This window comes from Poecilia formosa, unplaced genomic scaffold, assembly GCF_000485575.1.
Source record: "Poecilia formosa unplaced genomic scaffold, Poecilia_formosa-5.1.2 Scaffold501, whole genome shotgun sequence".
NCBI lineage: Eukaryota > Metazoa > Chordata > Actinopteri > Cyprinodontiformes > Poeciliidae > Poecilia > Poecilia formosa.
In genome coordinates, this window is record NW_006800440.1 from 1 (window position 1) to 25520 (window position 25520).

Consider the following 25520-nt stretch of genomic DNA (forward strand, 5'->3'; position numbering starts at 1 on the left):
TCAGAACCATACAGTGAGTGATTTATACAGCATAAGAAAAAAAAAAAACTAGGCAATTAATAAAAACGACACTCTGATTTTAAGAAATGTGCAACTGAGTTGGATTTTTTTTAAACTATATGCATATTTGTGCATAAAACAAAAGCAGACAATCTACAAGAAATGGAAATAACAGTGCAAACAGGGATGTACAAATAATAGCAGGAATGTAAAAACATATTGAAATTGCCTAACAGATGCTAGGAGTAATGGCTGACGACACCACTCCTTTTACTGACGGTGCTTTCCAGCTCCACAGTGAAAAGTAAATTTATTTTGTTCTAACTTTATCAAAAATGTGAATCTCGTACATAAAATAGATCATTCCACAAGCAAAGTAATATTTCTAATGTTCATTCTGATAATATTGGTTTATGATGAGCAAACTGAAAAGGGTTTTTAACGCAGAAATGTTATGGTCTACACCACAGGTGTCAAACTCCAATCCTCAAGGGCTGCTGTCCTGCAACTTTTAGATGTGCCTCTGCTGCACCACACCTGAATAGAATAATTAGGTCATTAGCAAGGCTCTGGAGAACTTATCTACACAAGGAGGAGGTAATTAAGCCGTTTCATTCTAATATTTTGTACCTGTGGCGCATCTAAAAACTGCAGGACAGCGGCCCTTGAGGACTGGAGTTTGACACCTCTGGTCTACACTGTCATAGCGTAAAGTACTGACTGGAAAGTTAATAACTATGAGGGTAACCCACAAAAAATTACAAAAAAAAACAACAACCTGTCAACGAGCTGTATCCACTCATTGTAGAAGAAAGTTAAGTGGGAGGAAAAACTGTGGTAAAACAAGGTGCACAAGTAGCAAGGATAACTGGCCTTGAGAAGATGGTAAAGATGTCATATCTCTGTTTTTTTTAGCGGTGTTATGTAATATTATGATTGTGGAACTAAAAATTCAGTTTTAGTAAGCCGTAAGCCATATTCATTAGAATTAGCAAACAAGTGCATGAAGCACACAGTTTTGTGTGGAATAAATATATATGTCTTGCATAAGGGAATGTCTGAATCTTAACAGTGCTTCTCAATATGTGTTAGCTTTCTGATAGTTTGACAGAAAGTTATGACCCAATCAGTTGTGACTGATTAATTTTCTTATTCATATATATACATGGGCCTTGAAAAGGAAACACTGGAGGTTAAGCCTGGTAGATTCTTACAACTCTTATCCGATTATGTTTCAGAGCTAGACTCCTGTAAACACACTGACTGCAGTAAGAAAATATAAAAGTGCTCACAGGGTGTGTATATTTGTCTTGTCAACAGGCTTCTGAACAGCTTGGGGAGCCTCTTCGGTTTCATTTCTAAAGACGCTGTCAGCAAGACCCAGATCCTGATGAACTTCCTGAAGAGTGAGAACGGCCCTCACTACGCCACCGTGCAGTCCATGGTCAAGTTTGAGCTGGACAATAAACTGGTGGACGTGGACAAGAAGGGCATCTACCCTGAGTCGGGTTGCCGCACTCTGCTGAGGCTCCACCGTGCATTGAGGTGGCTTCAGCTCTTCCTGGAACGTCTGCGGACCAGCAAGGAAGACGACAAGACTTCAGTCATGTGCAGGGACGCCTACAACGAGTCCCTGGCCCAGCACCACACATGGCTGATCCGCAAGTCAGCCGGCATGGCTTTCTACAGCCTCCCTGTAAGACCGGCTTTCTTTGAAGTGATGAACGTCGGCACACCTGAGCAGGTTGTGGACGTTCTGGGGAAGGCTGTGCCTCTCCTTTGTGAGGTGTACCAGATCACAGAGGAACTTTACCAGAAACACAACCTGCTTGATTTACCATAGAAAGGGAACAAGTGCTAGATTTTATCTGTCTGTAAATTGTTCTTGCTGGAGTGCTGTGGAAACTGCTGCTGCTGTATGATTATCCCAGCATGTGTGCTATATCTATGAGTAATTTTTCACACTGATTGTACTTATGTGCATTACAATTTTAGGTAAAATATTGCATGTTTATCTTGGACTCATTATCATGTAAAGTAAATCGATTATTTTACTGTTACTTATGTGTTCTTTAAATTAAAAAGCAGGAGGTATTTAACTGTGGGCACATTATTCATGAACCAAATAATTAGTCTTTAAAATTATAAATTTCCTAACACCTAATACCAGTAGATAGCCTATCAGTTGTTCTATGTAAATCTAGTTTGATACCATATATAAGCGAAAAACATTGCCAGTAATTTAATTGCTTAACTGTATTGCTAAGCCCATATTAAGAGTTAATACACTGGTCCAAGGGCTGATAGGAATTTAAATCCACAAAAGCGCTGATGATGGGTTTCTTGAATGTAAATTGTGTTATTTTAAACTACATTGTTCGTAACCCTTTTTATTAAATAAACAGTGCAGAATGATGTTTTATCTGACTGCTGCCTCTGCATTCATCTTAACTGGGTCAACATTTTGTTGAAACACCTTTTTCTGCAATTTGCTTGGTACATAAAGCTGGAGATCTGTTTTTGAAAATGACTCGGTCAGAAATTTGAAGTGTTGACACAGAATTTTAATTGGATTTCAGTCTGAACTTTGACTAATGAATTTTAACACATGAATATGCTTTGATTTGAACCAATCCATTGTAGCTCTGGCTGGCTGTATGTTTTGTCAATCTCCTGCTGAAATATGAATATTTTGTCATCTCTAGCAGGTTTTTAAGGCCAGCGTTGTATTTAGCTCTATTTTGCTATAAAATCTTACACATTTAGTCTGCTCAGACCTTAATTATTTATTCAACGTAGAGAGCAATGCTTTTAAAACAACCAGATTTTATTTTGTTTGCAGAAACAAAGTGTCCTTCTCCGTGTATTTAGTTCTTAATGTTTCTAATAGTTTGAGTTTCATCTGTTCTGTCGCGGTAGGATTAGCTCGTCCGGGGCGATTCTACGAACCCACCCAAGATTGTTCTTCAAAATTAGTTTATGAAATGTTAGCTGCAGTTGCACGTTTCCAACGCCAGGTGTCAATAGAGCTAAGCCGGTTACCATAGTTACCAGATCGCCTGCCGACGCCGATGAAAAGTGAAAGGAACTCCACCAACTACGTGAAAGGTAAACGACCCAGTTGCGCTTCATATACATTTGTGAGTACAATTACTTGTTTTTACAGTAGGTTTTAATTTTTAAAAGGCCTCTCAGTGTGAGTCATCGTGTAAACTAACAGCGTTTTCTTGACACTTTGTAAATCATCAAGTGGAGCAGCTGAGGGAGGTTATCAATGCATTTAGCAAGACCAAAGTCTTCGAAAGGGAGGAGCAGACCCGCCGTTGACAGCTTGCTACATCCAGGTGGTTCACACATCGACCCGAAGCCCCCAAACTATCAACTCAGGGGCAAGCCGGACGGAACCGTCCGCTCCCTGTCCGAGCCTGAGCTTCGGCAGGCCCGGCGTTGGAACAAGGAGGAACTTCGGCACTTGCTCCCGCAGGAGCCTGATGCTGTTCCGAGAGTATCTCTAAATAAGTACAAAGTCCTTCCATCCATACCGACCAGGAAGTCCGAGAAGAGGTCGCAGAAGAACTTGGATGAAATGATGGTACAGCTCAACCTGTCTGGAGAAGTGACCAAAAGCAGGAGACTGGAGCAGGAAGGGACTAATGGGCATCTCAGTGTGGGAGCCTGGTGTGAACCCTCAGAAACAGCACCAACACCTAATTCAGGCAGTTTGCTTCTGGCTGTAAGAGCGCCGTGCGGTCGGAGGTTTGAGCAGTACTTTGACCCCACCGACACCCTGCGGGCTGTGAAAGCCAGCGCAGAGGCTCGGTTTGCTGCCACCTACAGAACGGCTTTCATCGAGACCATGGATGTGCCACGCAGAACCTTTACAGACATGGACATGACCCTGGAGCGGTGTGGCATCCTGAACAGATCAGTGCTGTGCATCTCTCAGAACAGTGACCATTTCCAGCACTATTAAACAAAGCGCTGATGCAAAAAGACCATACTTTATTGAGCTAAATCATTAAAGTAATTTTGAATTAACCTGGTGAGCCACGTTTATGAGCAAAAACAACGCACCAATCAGAAATCAGAATAGGTCGATTTGTTCATTGCGTGGTGACCAGCAAGTCAAATACTTTTCTTTTTTTAAACTAACAACCATGTTTGGTCTTTAAACTTTAGCAACGTCCAATAACAGAATTAAATAAAATTTAGTAATATACTGTTGCACTTCAAATTAGAGTATCGGCAATACCTGCTTATTCTTGGAGGTAAATCGTGAACAGGCTACCAGTTGCATAACACGCAATCTAGAGACCAAGGTGTCCAAACGTTTTGCTATGTTGGCCAAAATTATAAATCAAAAGTACTTGTGGGCCAAACAAAACTAAAGTCACAAAGATTGTATTGTTATTTTTAACTGCTTAATAAACTAAGCATGTAATATTTTTAACAGTCAAATATTGTAGAAAAAAAAGCGTTTTGCACATTTGCCTTATTAAAATAAAGTGACTATTTTGGGCTCAATTGATACTTCTAATTCAATCTGTACATTTTGCTATACCAACAAAATGTGTTAATTAACCTGAGGTTTGTGGAAGGAAACCAGAAAGGTTTGACCCAAGTTATGCCAAGTCAGTCTTGATACACTACCATCCCAATACTGACCAAAGATGTGTACATTTTTGAATTTGAAGAAAATTCCAAAAACAGTTTGTAAAAATAACTTTGGTAATTCTGACTGATCTAAAATAAGAGATGTCTGGTCAGATTTCAGTTCAGACAGGAAGGGGAAAAAAAGTCCTTATTCTCAGTACATGCAAACTTCTGGTTTCAACTGTACAAGAAATCATCCTTGGAATAAGTTTTAGTACATCTAAAATGCCAAGGCATTTTAAAGTTAAGCATTTATTTTTGAAAAATCGACACCCTCTTTTGATTTGAAAGTTTCTCTTCAACTCTTTAGTTTTTTCACATCAGCCAATATTTTTTTTAACAATGCTAAGTCTAATTTACTATGAAATTAGTCTTTTCAGAGTGTTGCATGCTATTGTTTCATCAGACCCAAGCTTTTAAGCATTGAGCTGATGAAGCATTAAATCATTAGATAAAGGAAGCAATCAGCTCAAAGTGGGTTGCCTTAATCTATCAAACATGCGTTAAATCAAATGTTTACATTTCTTTTCGCTAAACAGATGCACAAAATGAGCCTTACATGATTGAAACTTTAAAAGCTTTGCATCCACAAGATAAATAAAACCCATTCTATTTGAACTTCAGATGACTGCTGGTCACTCTGACAAATTTATTCAAACAAATTGCAAAAAAAAAGAGATGGATTGTTGTACTTAATACAGGCTTAACATGACTAACTACAGGAAGCTGGAAACAGAGAAGATTATTTTTTTTGGTTTGTTTAAAGCAATAATGCACAGAAATGCATTAAGAAACTGACACTGAAGTCTCCACTGGGCTGAAACAAGTTTTTCAAAAAACTGCAAACATGTCATGCAAAACTATATACACTACATACACATCACAAAAATAACACTGATATTTCACTTAATATAATCAATAACACTGCAAACACACATCTTTTAGCAGCCTGTGGAGACTGTAAAACCTCAGTGTTGAAGCAGCTCAAAAGAAAATCTGAACAAAAACAACAAAAAAAAGTACAAGAAACAGTCTTTTATAGCAAGCATTAAAACTAGCAGAAAACAAACCATGTGACACAAAGTAAAAGGTGTCAATTGTTGCATATGGAAAGCAGCAGAACATTAAATTGCCATCTTCTCCATTTCCTCAAGATTGCTGGTATCGAGTTTTGTGATTTTCCTGTCTGGGACAAAAGGAAAAACTCAAATTAGGATCTGATGATATGTCATTATACTGAAAAATGTATCAAAACAAAGAAATCTCACTGAAATGCATTTCAATTTGCTTAATGATTTCCATGCTGTTTTCGCTGTCCACCATGTTGACAGCAAATCCTCTTCTGCCGAAACGTCCTGTGCGACCGATCCTGTGCAGGTAGGTCTCGTTGTCGGCGTTCCCTTCCAAATCCACCGGTAGGTCAAAATTCACCACAAGGGACACCTGCTCCACATCAATACCTGCAAACAGATAGAAATATGTGTGAGGGATATTATAAACACGCTTAGCATCACAAAGTTTAAAATTGCAGATCTACTTGCCTCGGGAACACACATTGGTGGTCACAAGCACTTTCTCTCTGCCGTTTTTGAAGCGTTCGATGACAGCGGCTCTCTGTTCCACTGCCATTTCCCCGCTCAGCAGCGCCACCTGGTGGCCCTCCTTTATCAGACTAGAGGCCAGCCAGCCAGCCATCTTCCGAGTCTGAAACAAATTGAGCATGATCAAGGAAATTCACAAAACTTTGAAACAAAGTGGCGTCACTTCAATACCACATTAGCACAGACTTCTGTTCAGTTACTGGACAAATACAGCATTAGGTAACAGATTCTCATTTGTGATGGTTTTCCGGATATTCTTAAGTAGGAATTAAAATCTCAATATTTATTACATTTTAAGTTTGTGCAGTTTGGTTTCACACTGAAGTATCAAACGAACCAAACCCTTAAAAAAAATAAATAAATAAAATCAGTTCCCCCCTTCATCCGTGGTGGCGCTACACCATGAAGTACTGAAGGAAATGGCATGAAAACCTCTGAAGAAGGCACTGTGCGCAACTTCCTCATAAAATGTTAATACAAACGGAGTAGCGTCAAGATTTTAGCAGTCGAAAGGTTTCTCTTTTGTTGTTGGTAAAAGACCACAAGCCTAGACACGCGGATTTGTTTTGGCTTAATTTACCCAGAATGCTTTGCACTATAGACCCCTACCTACTTTTGAGCGGTCTGTGGTCTGTTTGACATTCACGTGCTCACCTCACCTCACTAAAGTTCAATTCAACTGAACCGAGACTTAGGTTTGTCAGTGGACCAGACTTTGTTTTTTTGCTATCACATCACAGTTTGATTGCACATTCACACCTTTCCGAACAAACTGGACTTTTTAGGCAAACAAACTAGAATAATAATAATTAAAAAAAAAAACTGGAACAAGAAGCATTCCTTCGCAAATAAACAAAAAAACAAACTTATTTCACATACTAAAAAATAATTTCTAAAGCTTATTTGAAAAATAACTTTCAACTTACATGGCAGAAGATCATTGCCTGTGCAATAGTCAGACACCCGTACAGATTACAGAGCGCTGTGAACTTGTCCTCCTTCTCCCTGCAGAGCACATAGAACTGCTTGATTGTGTCCAGCGTCTCCTCTTCTCGTTTCAGTCGGATTATATTTGGATCGGGAATCACTCGCTCGGCAAACTTCATCACAGAGTCCTCAAATGTTGCAGAGAACAGCAGCATCTGACAGTTTTTGTTGAGCAGCCTTAAAACAGGAAAGGCAGTTATCAGATATGCTTTTTTTTTTTTTTTTTTATTCAACATCAGGTTTTTCAGGAAGAAACCCACCTGTGGATCCGGATGCTTTGGTCCCGATGACCCTGCATGGCGATCATCACATCAGCTTCGTCCAACACAAACATTGTGATCTTCTTTGGGTCAATAAGCTTGTACTTGGTGCACCAGTCAAGGATGGTGCCTGGGGTTCCAATGACAATCTGCTCTTGCAACTTGACACGTCGGTCCACTGGAAAACACAAAGTGTCATGCAGATATAAAACATTACCACTGGTTACCTTGACTCCGAGAACAGCAAACTTGAGTGTGTTAGAAACCTTTCTAACATACTTAACTTCATTCACCCTTTAACAAGACATGTTTCTCTTCAAATAGTTTACATTTTAGCGGGCCTAAGTGATTAGTTTTTAATTCAGTCCCTACTTAAATGTAATTAAGAATGTATACAAATGTTATGTTATATATCATCACCTTCCAAGTTGGAGGGAGGGGGAAGAAAGATTTTTTTCTTTTGCTAAAAAAAATGATACACGTCATTATTTTTGGAAAGTGACGATACACAAAATTTCCTCTTTTCTTCTATAAATGATGTGATAAAGCAGCTCCTCCATGTTTAGATAACAGATTTAACTGTTTTAGATATATTTATTTGATTTCTTGAATGTTTTGTGATATATATGCAAATATAGTAAGTAAACACAGCCTATTACCTAAAAACAAAAAGGCCATTTCAGGATCTTACTTCTGTTCCCTCGAATGGCGTAGGCCAGTTTCACATTTGGACAGAATTTGCCCATTTGTTCGATCACTTGGCCGATCTGCAACGCGAGCTCGTACGTTGGCGCAACACAAAGACACTAAAAAGAGAGATTTTCAGTCTTTGTTAAAAATTAGACAAACTGGCACTGGAGGCATCGGATGCTCTGAAAGTTTTCTGCTCACCTGAGTCCAGGTATTGTCAGGGTTCACATGACTCAGCATGGCCAGAGAGAAAGCTGCAGTCTTACCAGTGCCAGACTGTGACTGAGCGATCAGGTTCTGATGTCTAGACAGTACGAGAGCATGCATGGAAAGAAGAAATGCTTTACATTTTAAATGAAAAACAGCAATAACAGAACAAGTATTCACTTAAAGCCAAGATGATGTTACACCAAAACTTAATAGTCTTGATTTAATAGAGCTGCTTAATGCCTTTTTAATATATGCATTTAACTAAAATGACAAAAATAAAGAAGAGGGGGAAAAAAAGCCAGGGCACTCAAATCTTTTGCTTACACTGGCTCTGGTCAATTCATCAATCTGCTTCCACATTTTGCCATTTGGTCCCCATAAACAAATAGTACTAATTTACAGGCAAGTAAATAAAACTACAACAAAACCCTGCAAATGTGTTTTTTCCACTCATATCAATCCTCACAATTGACTCAAAACTGTGTCCGAGTGAGATAGTTTTATACCTGAACACAGGGCTCCCAGAGATGGTTGTACCAAGTTGTACAGTTTTAATCAATAGGGAAGTTCAACTATTCACCCTAAGGAGGGCAGCACTGAGACCAGGGGAGGCAGAACTAAATACATTTACACAAGAACATCAACATTTTAACGGAATCAAAGATACCTTAACCCATTTAGATATTTTATCAGCAAAAAAAAGTTGGTTTGCTGGTTAGCTATACTTTAAAGATGAAAGAATAGTGACATGGGGCCGTTGTTAGCTGATCCTGACCTTACTGGGGACCTTTCCATCCTTAAATGAAAGATTTTAAGTGATGTCAGAAAAGGTTTGGTGAACCTTGACATCATATAATTTCTTTATGAAACAGTAGATGATATTTTCATTGATAAATCAACCAAATTGAACTTCAACTGGAGATTGTACATATAAAAACAATCATATTAAAAAGACAAAATGTTTCCACAATACAGCCCAAGTACAAATATGAACTCACGGTTCCGCCAGCATCAGAGGCAAAGCATTCTCCTGGATCCTAGACGGTCTGTTGAATCCCATGTTGAAGACACCTTGCAACAATTCAGGTTTCCTAACAGTGAAGGCCCTCAGGGTTAGGTTTCACAAAATAATCAAATAAGCAGTAAACCGTATAAAAAAAATAAAAAAAAAAAAATAAAAAAAAAGGCTTTCGCCAAAGAGCTCACAGTCTGAGCTCCTGGAAAGTCTTCACGGAGAACAGAGGAGAGTTGGGATCCGCCTGTTGGACCTCAACTTGGTTTCGGTTCTTCACCAGAGAGTGGCGGATCAATTTATTAAGCAAAGACTGTTCGGCCAGGTCAACTTTGTCGCCGTCTCCTTCACCCCCTTCATCTGGGATCTTGTTCTGCACCACATTGGCTGCAGGTGAAAACAGAGACCACCGCGGAAATTTAGCTCTCTTAAACAATTTAAATTTAATGAAGACAAAAAAGATTAAATTACCATTTATATCTTCCTTCACGTTTAATGGACCTCGTATTCTGTTGATCTTTTTGGAGAACTGAAACTGTCAGACATGACCCAAGGCAATTAGCATCAGATAGCTAACACCGTATGTAACGAGCAACGAACATGTGTTGTTATATAATGAGACATTTAACTAACCTGAAATGATGGAGTTGTCGCCTCTTGAACGTCCACTGCTAACGCCCATGAGTCTTCAGCCATTTTAGGAAATTATTTTTTTAAAGAAACGAACCTTTCACAAAAGTTTGTTGTCACGTTGCCTTCTTTGAAATAGACTCAACGGTTACTGCTGCCTTCACAATCATTATCATTATAGTAATTTTAAGCTCCGATAAAAATGGGCGTTCAATAAAAGTGTTAAATAGACTCAAAATAAATTATCTACAAATAATAGTTATTTATTAGATTATACAGAGGTGAAATTATTATATACCTTTCTGAAAAAAGGTTTTTATATATAAATTGCTATAACTCGTTCAGTTATTTTCTATTTTTTGCTCTGAATGACTTGATTTAAATATGATTTCAACGTTTTTTTTATTCATTAAAAAATACGTCGAACTCATTTGCTTTTTCAGATTAAAATTGAAACACCCGAAATAATTGTAAAAAGACATATTTACTCACTTTACTTGGAATACCTGAAGGCATCACTTTTTTTTTTTTTTCAAGTTTTGCCCAGCGAATTATTAGGGCGGGAAGTATGAGGCTTCCAAAGATGCAGTCTCCCCCTAGTGGTGCCTGAAAGACATAGCAATTTTCCTCGTAACTCAAAATTCCTACCAAGACTGGATTTGATTAGCAAATTTCCTAGACCCGATCAATAGAAAAGTCTGCATCAAATTAATACTGAATTTGCATTTAGGCTAAATATATTTTTCATGAACAAAACTGGTACACATTAAATATATTTCCCTGTCAATAACTGGAAAGATATTCCAACAATAACAATACCGGTTGTAGTTAGGAGACTACAACTCTCTTTTATTCTTTTATTATCCAATTCTTTTATTATCCAATAATGCGGAAATTCTAGTGCAACAGCAGCAAATGAAGAGACAGAAGATCAAAGCAATAGGTTCACACAAAGATAAAATATGAAACATATAAAAACAGCACAAAGATAACAATACCATACAGTAAGGGCAACATTTCAAAATAAATACTGTGCAGCATGGCGAGGTTCTAAAGGAAGCAAGAAAAGCTTACAATATATGGAGCGCCATAAATTTTTTCAAGCCAAAACTTGCACTTTCTTTATTTCAGCTCCTACAGATGATGATTTCAATTTTGTTTTATTCACATCTTATGCATTATGTGAACAACTTTAGAGATACTGGCAACAAATTGACTACATTCCCCTCTGTTGTTCCTTTGGTTGTGAGAAAAAGAGACAGCGAGGAAGGGAGAGCAGCACTGAGGCAAGAAAGAGGGGGAGGACAAAAGGGTGAGTTCCATTGGCTGCAGGTTAATCCAATTTAGAGGCGGATGTTGAGTCCCAGCTACCCACCCACACTCACACACACACACACACACACACACACACGCATACGCACACACACATGTGCACAGAGAGACCATCTCCACATTTACAACAGCACCAAAATGATTTTTCAAACACACATTAATTGTCATGGAAACCTTTGCAGAGCAAAAAAAAACAAAAAAAACCCCAGATGTATCAAACAAAGTGATCACGAAACCCTGTGACAGACAAACGCCCACTTTAGATTTAAAACGCTCCTGCGCGACCGGCTGCCTGTTGATGTTGCATGACAGATGATGTGCGCTGTCTTCCAGCCATCTGCTGCTGGTGTTACACTGCATGACATGCATGTTATTAAAGGGGATATCTGAATTGTTGATAGTGTTAACAAGAGCTTACAACGAGTGGGTGGGGATGGTGCTTTGAATAGGGTTAGGTGGAGAGGTTGCTTTGGATTCTCTCTCTCTCTTTGAACCTCAAGCTCCTGCATCCTCCTGCAGGATGAAGAGGAGGAGGCAGAGGAAGAAATAAATGAAACAGTTTCTGCAACCACATGTTGCTGGGTTTGACTGAGCCACGGCTGGCTGCTGCAGCAGCATCTACCCTCTCCCCTCCTTGCATTGTGCGTCTGCATGTGTAGTTCCTGCCACCTGTGGCAGCACTCCTATTCCCTCTACGCCACCAAAAGCGAACAAAAAGAAAAAAAAAACAGCAATTGGAGAGGAGAGCAAAGCAGAGGCTGGACGAGGGGAGGATATCTTTCATGATAAGTGGACTTCTGACAGAGACAGATCCACGCTGCACTTGACACAAATGAAAGGTAAGACAATGGGAAACACTTATGCATTCTAATGCTGCTTTGCTTCCGTCTGCCGATTCCTGCTTTAGACATCACTGTCAGTAGTTTTAACTGAAGGAGGAAAAGGGTCAATGGTTGAATCTGTCAGCGGATGTAAACAGATATGTTGTGCCTCAACAGGTGGTGACACAGCATGCAGCTGTCTGTTCTGACCCAAATGAAGGTTGTTGTCTGGGTTCAGGGTTGATGCCTTCACTGTGTTTTTGGTCAATCTCAGAGGTTGGTAGGGTGAGCCCAGCAGGAGAGAGCCCACTTTTGACTAAACTAAAACTAGAAGATATAAAAGAACAAATATCACTGATCTGAAGCAGTTCAAAACAAAACTTTAGCAAAATAAATAAATAAATAAAACACCTTTTGCACATATGTGGATATAATCAAGTCAAGTTGTGCTTGTTTGCTTAATTTATCCAAGACTTGATTATGTCCTGTCTGGTTCTCAGTATGTGGCTGATTGGACACATGATGGCAGTATTGAGATGACAGAAATCTGTAAGTGCATTAAAATGTCTGTTCCTTACAATAAAAAAATGCACCGGGGGATGATATTATCATAAAGATTAATGTGTTTATTGCTTATTGGCTGTGTCTGTGAATATGAAACCTGACATTACAACCTGTATTTTTTTAAAGTGGTTTTTCTTTTTTTTTGTGAGAGGAAATCACCTTGCTGTGTGAGATAAAGTGTGATTAGTCTCACTGTCAGATTAAATGCAGAGTTTGGTGATGCTGCTGGTCAGTATGCAGGTAAGCAGGCGAGCAGAGCTGTCTCTATGGATATTGCTTTCGTCATTACACTTCCCATCAAGCTCGTGCAGAGGGACTCTGGTTGTGCAGCAGACGCAGACCCCATGACAGCAAGATTACTTGTGCAGAAGGCATAAACAATAAACCGGAGCCATATTGCAGCAGCTAATTTTGTTTTAGCAAAATTGGAGAACCGTAAAATAAAATCTCAGACTACCAAAAACAACAATAGAAAATCTAAACTAATCTAAATTCCCTTAAAAGAAATAATTGATTTTTACACTGTTGTTGACACTGTTAACAATTCATGTAAGAAAAATCTTACTGGCGTATTTATTTTGTATTTTTCTTAAACTTTTACTTATACAGACAGGATTTTAGCTTGTGGTTCTTCAAAACAGGAAAGACAAGAGAACATTGCATTCAAGGCAATCACAACATGTTGAACATTATAAAAATTGATCAAATTGCTACACAAACATAGTTACTCACCTAAATCTGCTCAAATCAGATTTAAATAATTTAAATAACTGAAAATGAGACGAACAACCCTGCGTGACAACCATGTATTGCTAAAGCAATGAGCTCCATGAAAGGAAGATTAAAACTAAATCTTTTGCTTCAGCTGCAAAGTGTAACATCTCAAACTCAAATATTTTAAAACCATTAAGATCACTTATGAGAGACATGCCATGAAAAAGTCTGTCACCACAATACATCTTTGAGGTTTGTTAACATTTTTAGGATTTTTCTTTGACCAGATGAGGCAAAAGTTGATCTTTTGGCACCAAACAATATAGACGGGTCTCGCATAAAGCAAAGTATTTATATGGAAAATCATCTCTTGCCAAGTATTAAATATGGTAGAGTATTGTGACGTTCTTTTGAGCCCTGGGAACTTGATGGGCTGCATGTTGGACATTGCAGATTAAGATTCTGTTCAGTAGCGTTGGGCAATTGATTGATTTTATCGATTAATCAAAGTGGCAGTGAAGAAAGATTAAATTTTTGGCAAATCTGGACTGTGCAGTGCTTGAGCTTCTGTAGTTCAGTGACCATCTTGTTTTACAGATTGTATTTCATTGGATTTTGAATTCATGTCAACTCCAAGAAGGGATGATTGAAATAAAGGTTTTGAAAATATTTGTTCTTACGTAACATTTCTTTTAAAGAAAAGGATGGGGAAAAAAAAGCTAAAAATAGATTTTAAAAAAGTATCGGATTTGGTATGAAAAAAATCTGATATTTTACTTCTTATGCATATTCTATCAGCAAATACAAAATTGTCCTTGAGTATTTTCCCCTTGTGAATAAATGTACTCAAATTAAAGGTTGTATTTGAATCTCTAATGTGTCCCTGGTGTGTGTGTGTGTTTTTCTAGCTTATTCTATTTCAAAAATTTATAAAAAAAAATATTTTAAGTATTATCACAAATTATTACCAAGGATTCCAAGAAGAAGAAAGTGCATTTATTGAACAGAATAATCGGGCTTTTTAGCTCTTTAATGTATCTGAACATGTTAGTTTTATCATCTCTGAGATCTGTATTTTACCTGCACATTTCTTGCTGGACAGCAATGGCAATGGCACCTTAAAATCTTTGTTTTTATTACCACGACTTTTATCTTGAATGGTTTTAACACGGGTGTCAACTTACCCCAGACCTCTTAGTTTTACATCACACAGAGGAGGATTACTGAGGCTAGAGAACCAATAAAGAATGCTCCACTGACAGCTTTAGCTGTAATGTTTGAATCTCTAATGTGTCCCTGGTGTGTGTTTGGTCTTATTGCTGCTGGACATCAAAAGTAATAAAAACAAGAAACAAGATCACTTCCTGTGCAGAGTGCTCAATTTGAACAGGAATATATTTGGAGCTCATAAACAATATTGGGAAGATATTGAGGTAGAGTTCTAAACTATAGGAGGTGAAAGTGTGAAAAACATGAAGAAAAACATATTTTTACAGTAAAAGACAGTAGAAGCACAATGGATGGAAGTTTTCACTGCTCACTGCCTCAATTTGAAACAGATTAATGTTAAAAAAAAAGCCTACCAGAAACATAAAGGGTGATGAAAACAAACTTCAGTGGTGAACAGAATAAATTGTCAAATTCCCTTTGAAATGAAACGTGTTCTCTGAACAATGATACGATCTGAACTGATCTGTTGTTCAGTTGCAACTTTGCAAACTTTTAATATTTAACCTGAGAGAGAGGATGACAGGTAGATGATGGAAAATACGTATTTTGTCATAAGTGAGCATTGCTGTTGCAATGGATGTTATTCTTGGAAAAGGTGGCAACAGGCTGATTTTTTCAGTTAAGTTCGATGCAGATGTCTTTCCATCTTGGCATTGTGTTGACACACATACTGGCAAATTATTTTAAAATCCCTGCTTTTGTTGATCAGTTAATCAAACAATCAGCTTGACAGTTAAAATGCCAAGTTTTGGTTATGTAAAATGAGATCACAATAATTTTTTTAGAACTTCTTCCTCATATAACTTCACTTTAAATATGCAAACATGACATAATGACATAAAAATCTGTTACATTAAATAAAAAAAGTGTAATTGTACACAGCCTTCAGCTGGTGTTTTGTTGAAGCATCTTGTAATTTCAGCAGCCAGTCTTCTTTGTCAGGCACCTGTCAGCCTCCCACATCTCCACTCTGTCTTATTTGTCCACGTTGCCTTGGAAAAGTTTTCTAAATTTACCAGAAGGTGAGAACATATCATGTGCACAATTCTCCTTATGTGGCCTTGCAGATTTTCTGTTGGAAAGAATGTGCTGACATTTTCTGTTTTAACTTGATAAATTTATTCTTTTGTTGATTTGGTTGTGTTTGGTGTCAGTGTGATGATGAAAATGAAATATATTAATGTATCTGAATGTTTTGTCTCTAAGCTGGCTGGTATTTGGAACTGGTTATAATTTGATCAACTTTGACAAAAACCTCAGCTTCATCTGAAAAATGTAACTCTTGTCTTAGGCCAGAGGTTCCCAAACTGTGGGGCGCGCCCCCTAGGGGGGCGCCGTGCCATTACAGGGGAGGAGGGTGGGGGGGCGCGAGAAGCTGTCTGGATGGGGAAAATACCCCAAAACAAAACAAAACAAAACAAAAAAACATGAACGCTGTATGCGCTGGGTTTTTAACTTAGAATGGCCAACTCTATGTTATTCCTATGTCAATTTGATACAGTAGAGGCTTCCACACTTCCCATATCTGTCTCCTCTGTCACTTTTATCAGCAGTTAATCCGTTGTTAACATGTCGTAACCTGTTTTCCGAGCCGCCTTTAAACGCAACATGAGCGCTACTACACTCGCTGGGTTTACACCTATCCGGCAGTGAAGGAGACCTGCTGCTGCTGTGCAAAGCTACGCAGGTGTGTTAGAATCATGGCAGCAAACCAGCAAAACACAAAGAACTTTTCACAGTTTTTCCCCCAAACTGACCGACTGAGATGAGTCAAGCTGTTGGATGAAGGTAAAGTTAGCTAAAAGATGACTAGCTAATATCAATACATCACCTTAAGCTAAGTAGCTTGTAGGCTACTGGTGTTGTTGTCTATGTTCAGCTACGATTCATTTTGCCCTGAAAAAAGTTGCCCCCCCTTTTTCGTCTGGAGTCAGGGCAGAGTATAACAGGGAGTCTCTAAGAATCCACCCCCCACCCCCTTGGCTCACACATATCGTTCAACCAGACAGCTATTTGTAATCCATAGGGGGTCCCCAGAAATAGTTTGGAAACCAATGGGGGAGCCCATGAGAAAAAGTTTGGGAACCACTGTCTTAGGCAATGTTTGGCTCTATCAGCAGAACAGAACAATTCTCTCAAGGTTTTGGCAGATTTAGCATGGCATTTTAACTAACTGGGAATTAGAAGCACCTGACTGGTACTTTCTATCACAAATCCTATGTAAACAGCAAAGGAGAACGTTTCTTTTGTTCTCACTGTGTGAAGTTTTAAAAAAAAAGATCCAACAATTTTCCTATTTTAATCAAATGTACGGATTTGGTTCTGTTTACTTTTCAAAGCAGAATCCTAAAGCCAGCAGGATGCCTGGACTCATTAACAAGGAGAGCCAGTGTGCTCTGCCCCTCAGTGTGTCTGACATCACCTGCTGTGTCAGGGGTTATACTCTGGCTCTGACGGCCTCTATGACCTACGAGAATATTGAGGATCACGCAATTGAGGGTAAGCGAGACGACTGCATGCCACAGACACATTGAAGCAATTCAAACCTCTGAGCATCAGTCTTTTCTTCTTTCTTCCCTGAAGGTATCTTCATATATCCACTGGAAGAAAATTCCATTGTTGTTGGGTTTGAGGCTATGATATCCAGTCAAATTATAACCCTGCAAATAAAAGGCAAGGCAAAACTTGATGATTGTTATCAGGACATCTGCCACACCGCTAACGGGGGTCTCCAGAGCGGCACCGGTAAGGCTGAAGGGACTCAGGTCAATATTGTTATATGAGCTCAGTCCAAAGGCCTCTGTTTGTGCGACGTACAGGGGGTTTACTGTGATGAAAGCGCAGAAATGCACAATCGAAGTCTGAGGATCTTTTCCAGCTCTGTAAAGTGTTTATGTTGATCCTAAATCCCTCTCTGTACTGTCTGGTCCAGTGTTTTGCAGCAGGCAAGTCATAATCTAATGAAGCTACTGAGAGACATGGGTATTATTCGTACAAAATACTGGTGAATGCATTAGCAATGCAGCAGGGAAAATGAATATTACACTGCAAAATCCTTCCTGGTATATCTGTGATGAGGCTTTTGACATGACATTTACAACAGATAAATCATCCACATGTACAGTAAAATCAGATAATCTGATAAATTCATTTACATGTAATAAAATATAATGAGAAGATTTGGAAACATGAAGAAAAGTTGGGGAAAATTATATAAAAAGAATTGAAGAAAGGCAAAGTTTTGAGTATTTAGAAAGCAATTCTACCTTCCTGAGCAGAAATTAATGTCAGGTGCTTTATTTTTTGTTAATAGCCTGTAAAGACATTCCTCTTTTCCATGGAAACACAAATGTATTTCATGGCGACATGAGGAAAAAAGCTCTTCATAACCTCAGTTTTGCTAAAAAATACTGATGACATTTGTTAAATATATATTTATAAACTTCTGAATGTTCCAGAAGTGGGACAAAAACTATATATTTTCGCAAGATTAGCAACAGTGGAGTCAAGAGGATAATAATAAGAGTCGTTAAGGAGCCAAAAACCTCTTGTAAAGAGTTGTAGAAGAACCTGAACTTAATTTGTACTGTTGCTTAAAAAATAAAAAAACAACCCAAGAAGTAACACACTCAGCTGCAATGCCACCTCTCTGCACCAGACTCCACTGCTGAAGAGAAAACACACTGGAGTTTATTTAAAGTTTGCTGCAGCAACACTAACATTTGGTGGTGTGAAGATTATTTCACACTGAATTTACTGAGATATTATTAATAATGTGAATCTGTTACCATGATTCTGAGGATGAAACAAGGAACATATATAAACAGAATATAGAATACCATATTATGCAATAAGGACAAAATTACAAAATAAACTTTGTACAGTTATTAAAAATAACCTACTCTGTTCCAAAGGAATGTGCAAAAAAAATAAATAAAAATGTGCATGTGCATTTGAGCATTAAAAAACAGACCATTGACAGTAACTGACAATGAAAAGAGTGCAACCACAGAGATGTGAGAATGTGAGGAAAAATGTTATTTAAAATGACTCAAAATGTCCAAATAACCGCACATAGTTGAGAGCAGTGATGGATAGAGTCTGACAGCTGCTGGAAGGAGGGATCTATGCTGATTCTCCTTTTTGCTCTTAGGATGCAGCAGTCTGTTACTGAGTGACAGATTGCCTTGAGCAAAGCCAAGGAAATGCTCAACTGGTTTCAGAGAAAGAAAATAAAGCAGCTGGGATTTACTACATAATATAATATCATCATCAACATCTTCTGCTATTTAAATACAATCCGTTTTCCCTTTGGCCTCTCACTTTATTGCCAATAACATGAAATACTTTATGCATGGACAATGATTTCCTTGTATGTGAGGATATTTTTGGATGTTACCAAAATCTGATGAATAAGTGTCCTAAATATGTTTACTGAGAAAAATGCTGAAATGCTCAATGCTTATTTTTCTGTCTGTAATTATATGAATATGCTCTGTCATTTCATACTCAAAGAGAATAAGAATGGCAAATATTGGATTAATTTTCAGAGACTGCAAGCACCATTAATAATTCAGCCCTAAAGGGTTTCTAAAAATTCACCCAGCTACTATTTTAAATCCATCATTAGACATATCTTTAAAGCTCCATTTGCAGACCAATTAGTTTTTCTGTCTGCAAAACAAAACTGTGCTGTAACAAGGAAGTTGTTTGAAAGCAAAAAAAAAATAACCAAAGAATCCACTATTAAAGTTTACTTTAAAATACATTTACAATGGTTTTTGACACAAAATACTATTTTATCTTTTCTAAACTGGAGCTACAGGGAACATACTGGTGGATGAGGACTTTGAGAGGACTGTGCTAGTGGTTAACCTTGGAATTATCCCCCCAATGGAGACGGTGCACATCCTGGTCAGCACGTCATCTGAGCTCACCACTTTGCCCAGCGGCGGGATCAGGGTCTCATCCCCACCGGTTTGCACTCCTCGGGTACAAAGGACCATCAACGAGGAGCAGGGATTGTCGCCGAACTTCTCCCGAACGTAAGAGATGAAAACCAGATGACAAACCAATGTGTGTTAAGATTACATTCTGTTGAGTTTTAAATTGAGGTTTAACAGTTATTTTCAATAAATCTGATTATGATGAGACTCACATTAAAAGTACTTTTAGATAATAGCAATCTTTAAGATGATATTAAACGTATTTTTCATGAAATCATTTTGGTTTTTTGAACACTTAATATTATAATCTTCTTGAATGTTGTGTTTTCATTCACTGTAAGCAAAAATACATACATACATACATACATACATACATATATATCATATTGATAAATAGAAAATCATCAGTACATGTGCAACTAATTGCAACACACTGTAAAAATGCTAAACTTTACCAAGCATTTTTTTTGTCTAATTTCTAGTCCAAATATCTTAGAACACTTGAAATTTGACTCAACTAATTTACAAGTAAATTTTAAGCAAAATATAGAAGTATATTTTAAATTAATAATTCCTTAATATTAATGTTTTAGTTCTACTGGCAGATTATTTTACTTCTAATGTGAGAAAATGTCTTTTTATTGGTGAAATAATCTGCTAGTGGAGAAAGTACTTTTTAAAAATCTACATTATAAAATTGTTTAATTAAAACAAGCTCATATTTCTTGCTGAAAAATTAGTTAATTTTGCCTTATTTCACATGCTAATATGTTAGCCCCAGAAACTAGGCCAAAAATACTTTTGTGTTTTTGCAGTGTATGCACTAAGTGGATTCAGTTGCTGAAATACATAAATTTACCGAAATACATACATTTCAGGTAAGATATTGAACATGACTGTTGTGGCGTGTTAAAGTTCTTGAAAAACAATATCTATATTTTCAGTCGTGAAAGACCCACTTGTGCCTCAAGTCCTCACGATCAGAATCCAAACGCCTCTCCACTGTGGCTGGCAGCGCTGCTGGAGGACGAGGCCATAAACTCCATGGACTATGAATTTAACTTCCAGCTGGAGATTCGAGCTCCATACCTTCTAGCAGGTTAGATGATTTATCTCTTTTGTTTTTATGCAATTATTGGAGGCTCTTAACATCTGTAATATAAAAACTCCTACAACATGGTGACACTCTCCGTGTTGCATATGTCTGTGCTTGTATATTTTGTCTAAAATGATCAGTTTGATTTTAGAGGATTCCTCAGTTACTTAAAAGATTTCTGTTTTACACCACTTCTCTGCCTCAGACAGATAGACTTTATCCCCAAGAGAGACATTCATATATCAATGTAACACCAACAGTCATGCAATAATAAAAACACTAAAACTAAAATAAAATAGATGCACCTATCCTAATAAAAATACGCTGTTGAGGACATCAGAATTTTTTCTCGATATTTGCTGAATTTCTCAACTTACTTGGGAGGTTTCTGCATATCTACCATCAGTTTATTTGGAGAAAAAGACATCAGTGATCTCATTTCCTTATCTGAATCATAAGAAACTGTAAGGGAAAGTGTTTGGTGGTGAGCTGCACAAATACAGCTCACTGCCAAACATGCTTTTGCTGCAGTCAGAGACAATCATGCAAACAAAATTCAAAACCAAGTTGTTGTTTTTTCTGAGCTGATCACTGAGTCTCTGACTTGCAAAGTGAGGAAGTCACAACTTCTCTGTCTCCCACCAACCAGATTAAATTTGCAATTTTCCATGGTGTTTGCTTTAAGGCTGAAATGATTAATTGTGTTGAATCAGTTGAGATAATAATAAACTATTTAAGTAATCAATTAATCATTAACTGGAGTGACTCAAAGGAGGCCATTTGCTCCTTTAAGCAAGAACAACATATTCAGAACAATATTTAAGCTAAAATCGTACAAAATGTTGCATTTAAGATGCAAAAAAACGTAGATATGTTTTACTCCAAACACCCCGAGTGCCATACTTTTAGCTCCGCCCAGTTCAAATTGTGGAAACAATTTGGCATATTTTTCTTATTGACTATTAATAAATAATAATAAACAGATCAGTCCAACACTGTACTTATATTAAGTCGAACAGAAAAGGTTGAGCTTTTCGCGTGTTATGAGGATTATTTTTATAGCTGCAGATGCGTCCTTTGATACAAATGATCAAGGAATGCAACATTATTGCATTTCAAAAAATAAAATATTTATAAGGAATCTCATTATTTATTTGCATCTTTTAATGCATTTTTAATACTGAAAAGGCTTAAATAAAATCACCAGAATTTTCCAATCATCAGAATAATCGAATACTAAAATAATCTTTATTTGCAGCCCTAATTATATCTTCCACAGCTTTTTATTTAAACTGCACAGGTAAGTTTGTTGAGTTGTTGATTGTTAACGCCGCTGCTTCCTCTTTGTGTGAATTCCTCTGGAAATGTGTGCCCAGGATGCTGTTAGCGACTGGAGTAATTGCCGGTGTTTCAGAGCCACTTGTTGTTTGCTCTGTGTAGGAGTGGAGAGCCCTTCTCACGCCATCCGAGCTGATGCAGACCCTCTGGCTCGCTCAGCAACCAGCGTCGTCATCACACTGGCTGACAAGTACACTTACGACTGCCCTGTTGAAATACTCATCTACCCCAGCGGTGAGTTTATAACTTAAAACTCAGCTCTGCTCTTAGGCTTTTATTCATTTACAAGTAAAACATTCTGAAATTGGCTCTTGGTTTTTTTTTTCTTTTACACAATATGTGGCCTGCAATCAGATCAGCAGCGAGGTGACTCACTTACCTTTCTTAGAGTACCTGTCCAGGAAAAATAAATTGCATGCCAGCAGAGTCCCTCTTCATGGTGTAGGAGTACATTGCCAAGGTTTTTCCTCCTGTGGTGCTCTTTTTTTGTCCCTCAATGCCATCTTGATCTCCAGGATGTGTGGGCTGGTTGTCTCCCTGAGGCAGGAATGAGCCGTGGACACACTGAGCTGATGGGCCTCTTATGAGCACTTTGTTCACAAGCAGACCTGTGGTCAGTCCGGGACAATCTAATTCACAGCAGACTTGTGCTGCTGTTTCTGCCACAGCATGGAGGTTCAGCTTCAGCCAAGGGATGAAGGAGACAGAGCTGTGCTTCAAACATTCACACATAGCTTTTAGCAACAGCATTGTGTTTCGATTACTGACAATACAATGCGAAAAGTAAGACCTTAAAATGCATTATTGTTGACAAATATTATACATATTTCTAGTCCAGGTTTAAATCTCATGATAGTTCTTCTAAAATTAAGAAAAAATGGGAAAGGAGTGGCAAAATTACCTCCACAAGAAATTCTGGCATAAATGCATAACAATATTTACCAAGGCTAATGTAGATGCATCAACATTAATATTTGAGCTGATGAAGTGAAAATGTGTTAATTTAAAGAAGGAGCAAGTCAGAAGAAACATCGTATAAGCGTGAATGTCTAGGAAACCAACACACTGCAAAACCACAAAATCTTACCAAGTATTTTAAGTCGTTTCTTGTGCCATTACCCTACTTGAAATAAAAAAAAAACTAACTTACAAGTAACTTTTCAGCAAGAAAGAGGAGCTACTTTAAAGTTAATAATTCCTCAATATTGGTGAAAAAGTATAAGTAATAGCTAATACTTTTTCAGCAATATTAAGAAATTATTGACTTAAAACAGGCTCTTATTTCTTCCTGAGAAGTTACTTGTAAATTAGTTATGCCTTGTTTCAAGTGTGCTAAGATTTTTTGCACAAGAAAATACTAAAATACTTGGTAAGATTTTATGTTTCTGACCAGCATCTTCACTCTGTGGTGCACTGGGATGCATAAACATGTTCCTCCCTCCCAACTGAATGGCCTAATTGCCTTTGCATTAGCCAGAAAGAGTGTCTAGGTCTCACATTACATGGACCAGTCAAAGGGGGTCCATCGTGCATTGAGGTGCTGGGCTCATGCAATATGGAGGTGTGTGGAAACAAATATTTCTAATCTTTAATGAACTGAAGGAAATACTAAGTCAGAATTCATTCAAAATGATGAATTTTGAATGAATACAGAATAAAAAAGAAAAATTATAGAAAAGTTTCTGCTTTAAGCTGGTGAATTTTTGGTTTAAGCTTCAACTGAGTGACAGCGTGAAATTTTTATTATTTTAAAACCTGGCAATGATCCAAATGTTATTTTATCCTGATTTGTAAAACCTTATACTTGGAAGAGTGTGCCGACTGCAGCTCTCACTAAATCTTCATTCTTTCCCTTAACAAGAAAGAGAGAAACTTAATCCTTTTTCTCGTTTAGTTTTCTTTTCTTTAGCCACACTGTGATACAATTAATTCCACAATCAGCGTGGGCGTAATTCTGTGCTTTTGGATTACCTCTTTACTCCCCAGTGAAGCTTTCAGTCACAGAAACTGACAGTTTCCATCTTGATGTCTTTGCTCACTGTCGCTGTGCCACATCAGAGCCCCATGTGCCGCACGTTCTTGTTGAGAATGGAGACATGACGCAGGAGGAGTACGACGAATATCTTCACAGTCGGAGTGATTTCATCAAAGCAACCAAGAAGGACTCCAGCAATCAGAGGAAAGTGAGTGTGTCGCCATCATTAGCTCCCTCTACTTGAACTGATGACAACAATATTATACCCATTTCTTTTCAGAAGGCGTCAACATTAAAGCTAAGAACTGCAGCAGATGTTTTTTAAAAGATGGATTTATGTTATTTTAATTATAGTCTGCAGCAGACTGTAATCCTGATATAATCATGAAACATCTGGGAGTTACTTGTGTAGTTGAATACTATTAAAACTGTAGACATTTTTGGAAGTTTGTAATAAAACAATATAGATAATTCAGTTCATTCAGTGTCTCATAAATGTTATCCCCCTCATCGTCTATGTAAAGTTTCCGTTAAGATTTTATGTTTTGCCTTCCTGAAGCTAATATGATATTTTTCTGAAGTCATCAAATTATGACTTATTTTACATTTGCTGAGGCCTCCATATTCAATTGGTTGAATACAAACGAGCCTTTAAAAATGTTTTATCAATAATTAATTCTCCCTTTCACTGTTAAATTTTAAATGTCTCTGCAAATGCAAATTAGACTGTTATAATTTATTTTGTCAAGAAATTAGACTTTGTTAGGAATTTTTAAAAATAGTTTCTGTGAACTCAGAAAGTCTTTTCTAGTACATTTTCGATTTTTCAAACTCAGAAGTTTCCTTGTTTTTTAGTGGAAATTTACTCATTTTTTTCTATCTGCAATGGCCCTGTTGTATACCACTGTTGATAGGAGTAGTAGCCATTTTGAAACACGAAGTTCGCCTTAAGTTATATCTGGGATCAGTTATAGTTTCTCCCAGTTTCCCTCTGGGAAATCTGCCTTCAGAGCATTCCAGTTGATTTTAGTACAATGTTTAAGGGACTATCATTATTTCTATTTCTTAAGTGAAATCACCGTCTGAAAACTGCTTTCTGTGTTTAGTCAGGTTATCTTTGTCTGAAAATATATGTGTATTTTGATGATCTGAAGCATTTAGATTTGACAAAGCAAAACCTGGAGAATCCCTGTAATGGGGATAATCCTTCTTGACAGCTTTGTGTTCATCAGTGCCATTGATGGAGGACACACAGGAAAGTGCTCCTCCACTTCCTGAAGTGCCTTGTTTGCTGTCAAGGCTCCTTCAATCAGAAGGGAAGGCTCTTTAGGAAAGAACCCTGAAAGACACAGGAACTTTAACGAAGGATTTTAATCAGAAAGGGACAAGAAGAGCAGATCTAATTTACAGTAACATAAGAAGCTATTGATTTCTTCAGGCATTACATCGATTTATCACTAT

At 37.7% G+C, this 25520-nt stretch overlaps 4 protein-coding genes across 8 annotated transcripts in view; 3 read left to right on the plus strand and 1 right to left on the minus strand.

Moving 5' to 3' along the window:
* The first annotated feature begins 563 nt into the window (after positions 1 to 563).
* Positions 564 to 2426, plus strand: LOC103156792 (ceramide-1-phosphate transfer protein-like). The gene is made up of 2 exons (XM_007578965.2): positions 564 to 597; positions 1321 to 2426. Exon 2 carries the CDS (start codon positions 1391 to 1393, stop codon positions 1841 to 1843), a length of 453 nt encoding a protein of 150 aa, XP_007579027.2. The 5' UTR covers positions 564 to 597; positions 1321 to 1390; the 3' UTR covers positions 1844 to 2426.
* A 590-nt stretch (positions 2427 to 3016) lies between these two features.
* LOC103156805 (UBX domain-containing protein 10) lies at positions 3017 to 4035 on the plus strand. 3 transcript variants are annotated; one of them, XM_016664626.1, is made up of 2 exons: positions 3017 to 3108; positions 3251 to 4035. In XM_016664626.1, the coding sequence occupies exon 2, from the start codon at positions 3275 to 3277 to the stop codon at positions 3971 to 3973; it is 699 nt and encodes a 232-aa protein (XP_016520112.1). In that variant the 5' UTR covers positions 3017 to 3108; positions 3251 to 3274; the 3' UTR covers positions 3974 to 4035. The 3 variants fall into 3 exon arrangements, with proteins under 3 accessions (XP_016520112.1, XP_007579044.1, XP_016520113.1); XM_007578982.2 differs by having other exon boundaries at positions 3039 to 3140; XM_016664627.1 differs by having other exon boundaries at positions 3057 to 3108; positions 3187 to 4035.
* Positions 4036 to 5270: 1235 nt separating this feature from the next.
* Positions 5271 to 10216, minus strand: ddx19a (DEAD-box helicase 19a). The gene is made up of 11 exons (XM_007578966.2): positions 10047 to 10216; positions 9885 to 9948; positions 9608 to 9800; positions 9400 to 9492; positions 8393 to 8495; positions 8193 to 8307; positions 7502 to 7679; positions 7181 to 7418; positions 6195 to 6357; positions 5922 to 6113; positions 5271 to 5839 (listed from the first exon to the last, which is right to left on the minus strand). Exons 1-11 carry the CDS (start codon positions 10107 to 10109, stop codon positions 5778 to 5780), a joined length of 1464 nt encoding a protein of 487 aa, XP_007579028.1. The 5' UTR covers positions 10110 to 10216; the 3' UTR covers positions 5271 to 5777.
* A 1644-nt stretch (positions 10217 to 11860) lies between these two features.
* vwa5b1 (von Willebrand factor A domain containing 5B1) overlaps positions 11861 to 25520 on the plus strand; it is a 33832-nt gene continuing 20172 nt past the window's right edge. The window contains exons 1-7 of one of the 3 annotated variants that reach the window (XM_016664650.1): positions 11861 to 12214; positions 17044 to 17203; positions 17288 to 17449; positions 19524 to 19749; positions 20595 to 20749; positions 22187 to 22318; positions 24143 to 24267. In XM_016664650.1, coding sequence (XP_016520136.1) covers positions 17065 to 17203; positions 17288 to 17449; positions 19524 to 19749; positions 20595 to 20749; positions 22187 to 22318; positions 24143 to 24267 — 939 coding nt within the window. In that variant the 5' untranslated portion in view covers positions 11861 to 12214; positions 17044 to 17064. The remainder of the gene's footprint in view (positions 12215 to 17043; positions 17204 to 17287; positions 17450 to 19523; positions 19750 to 20594; positions 20750 to 22186; positions 22319 to 24142; positions 24268 to 25520) is intronic. The other 2 variants (XM_016664648.1, XM_016664649.1) reach the window with 2 other exon arrangements.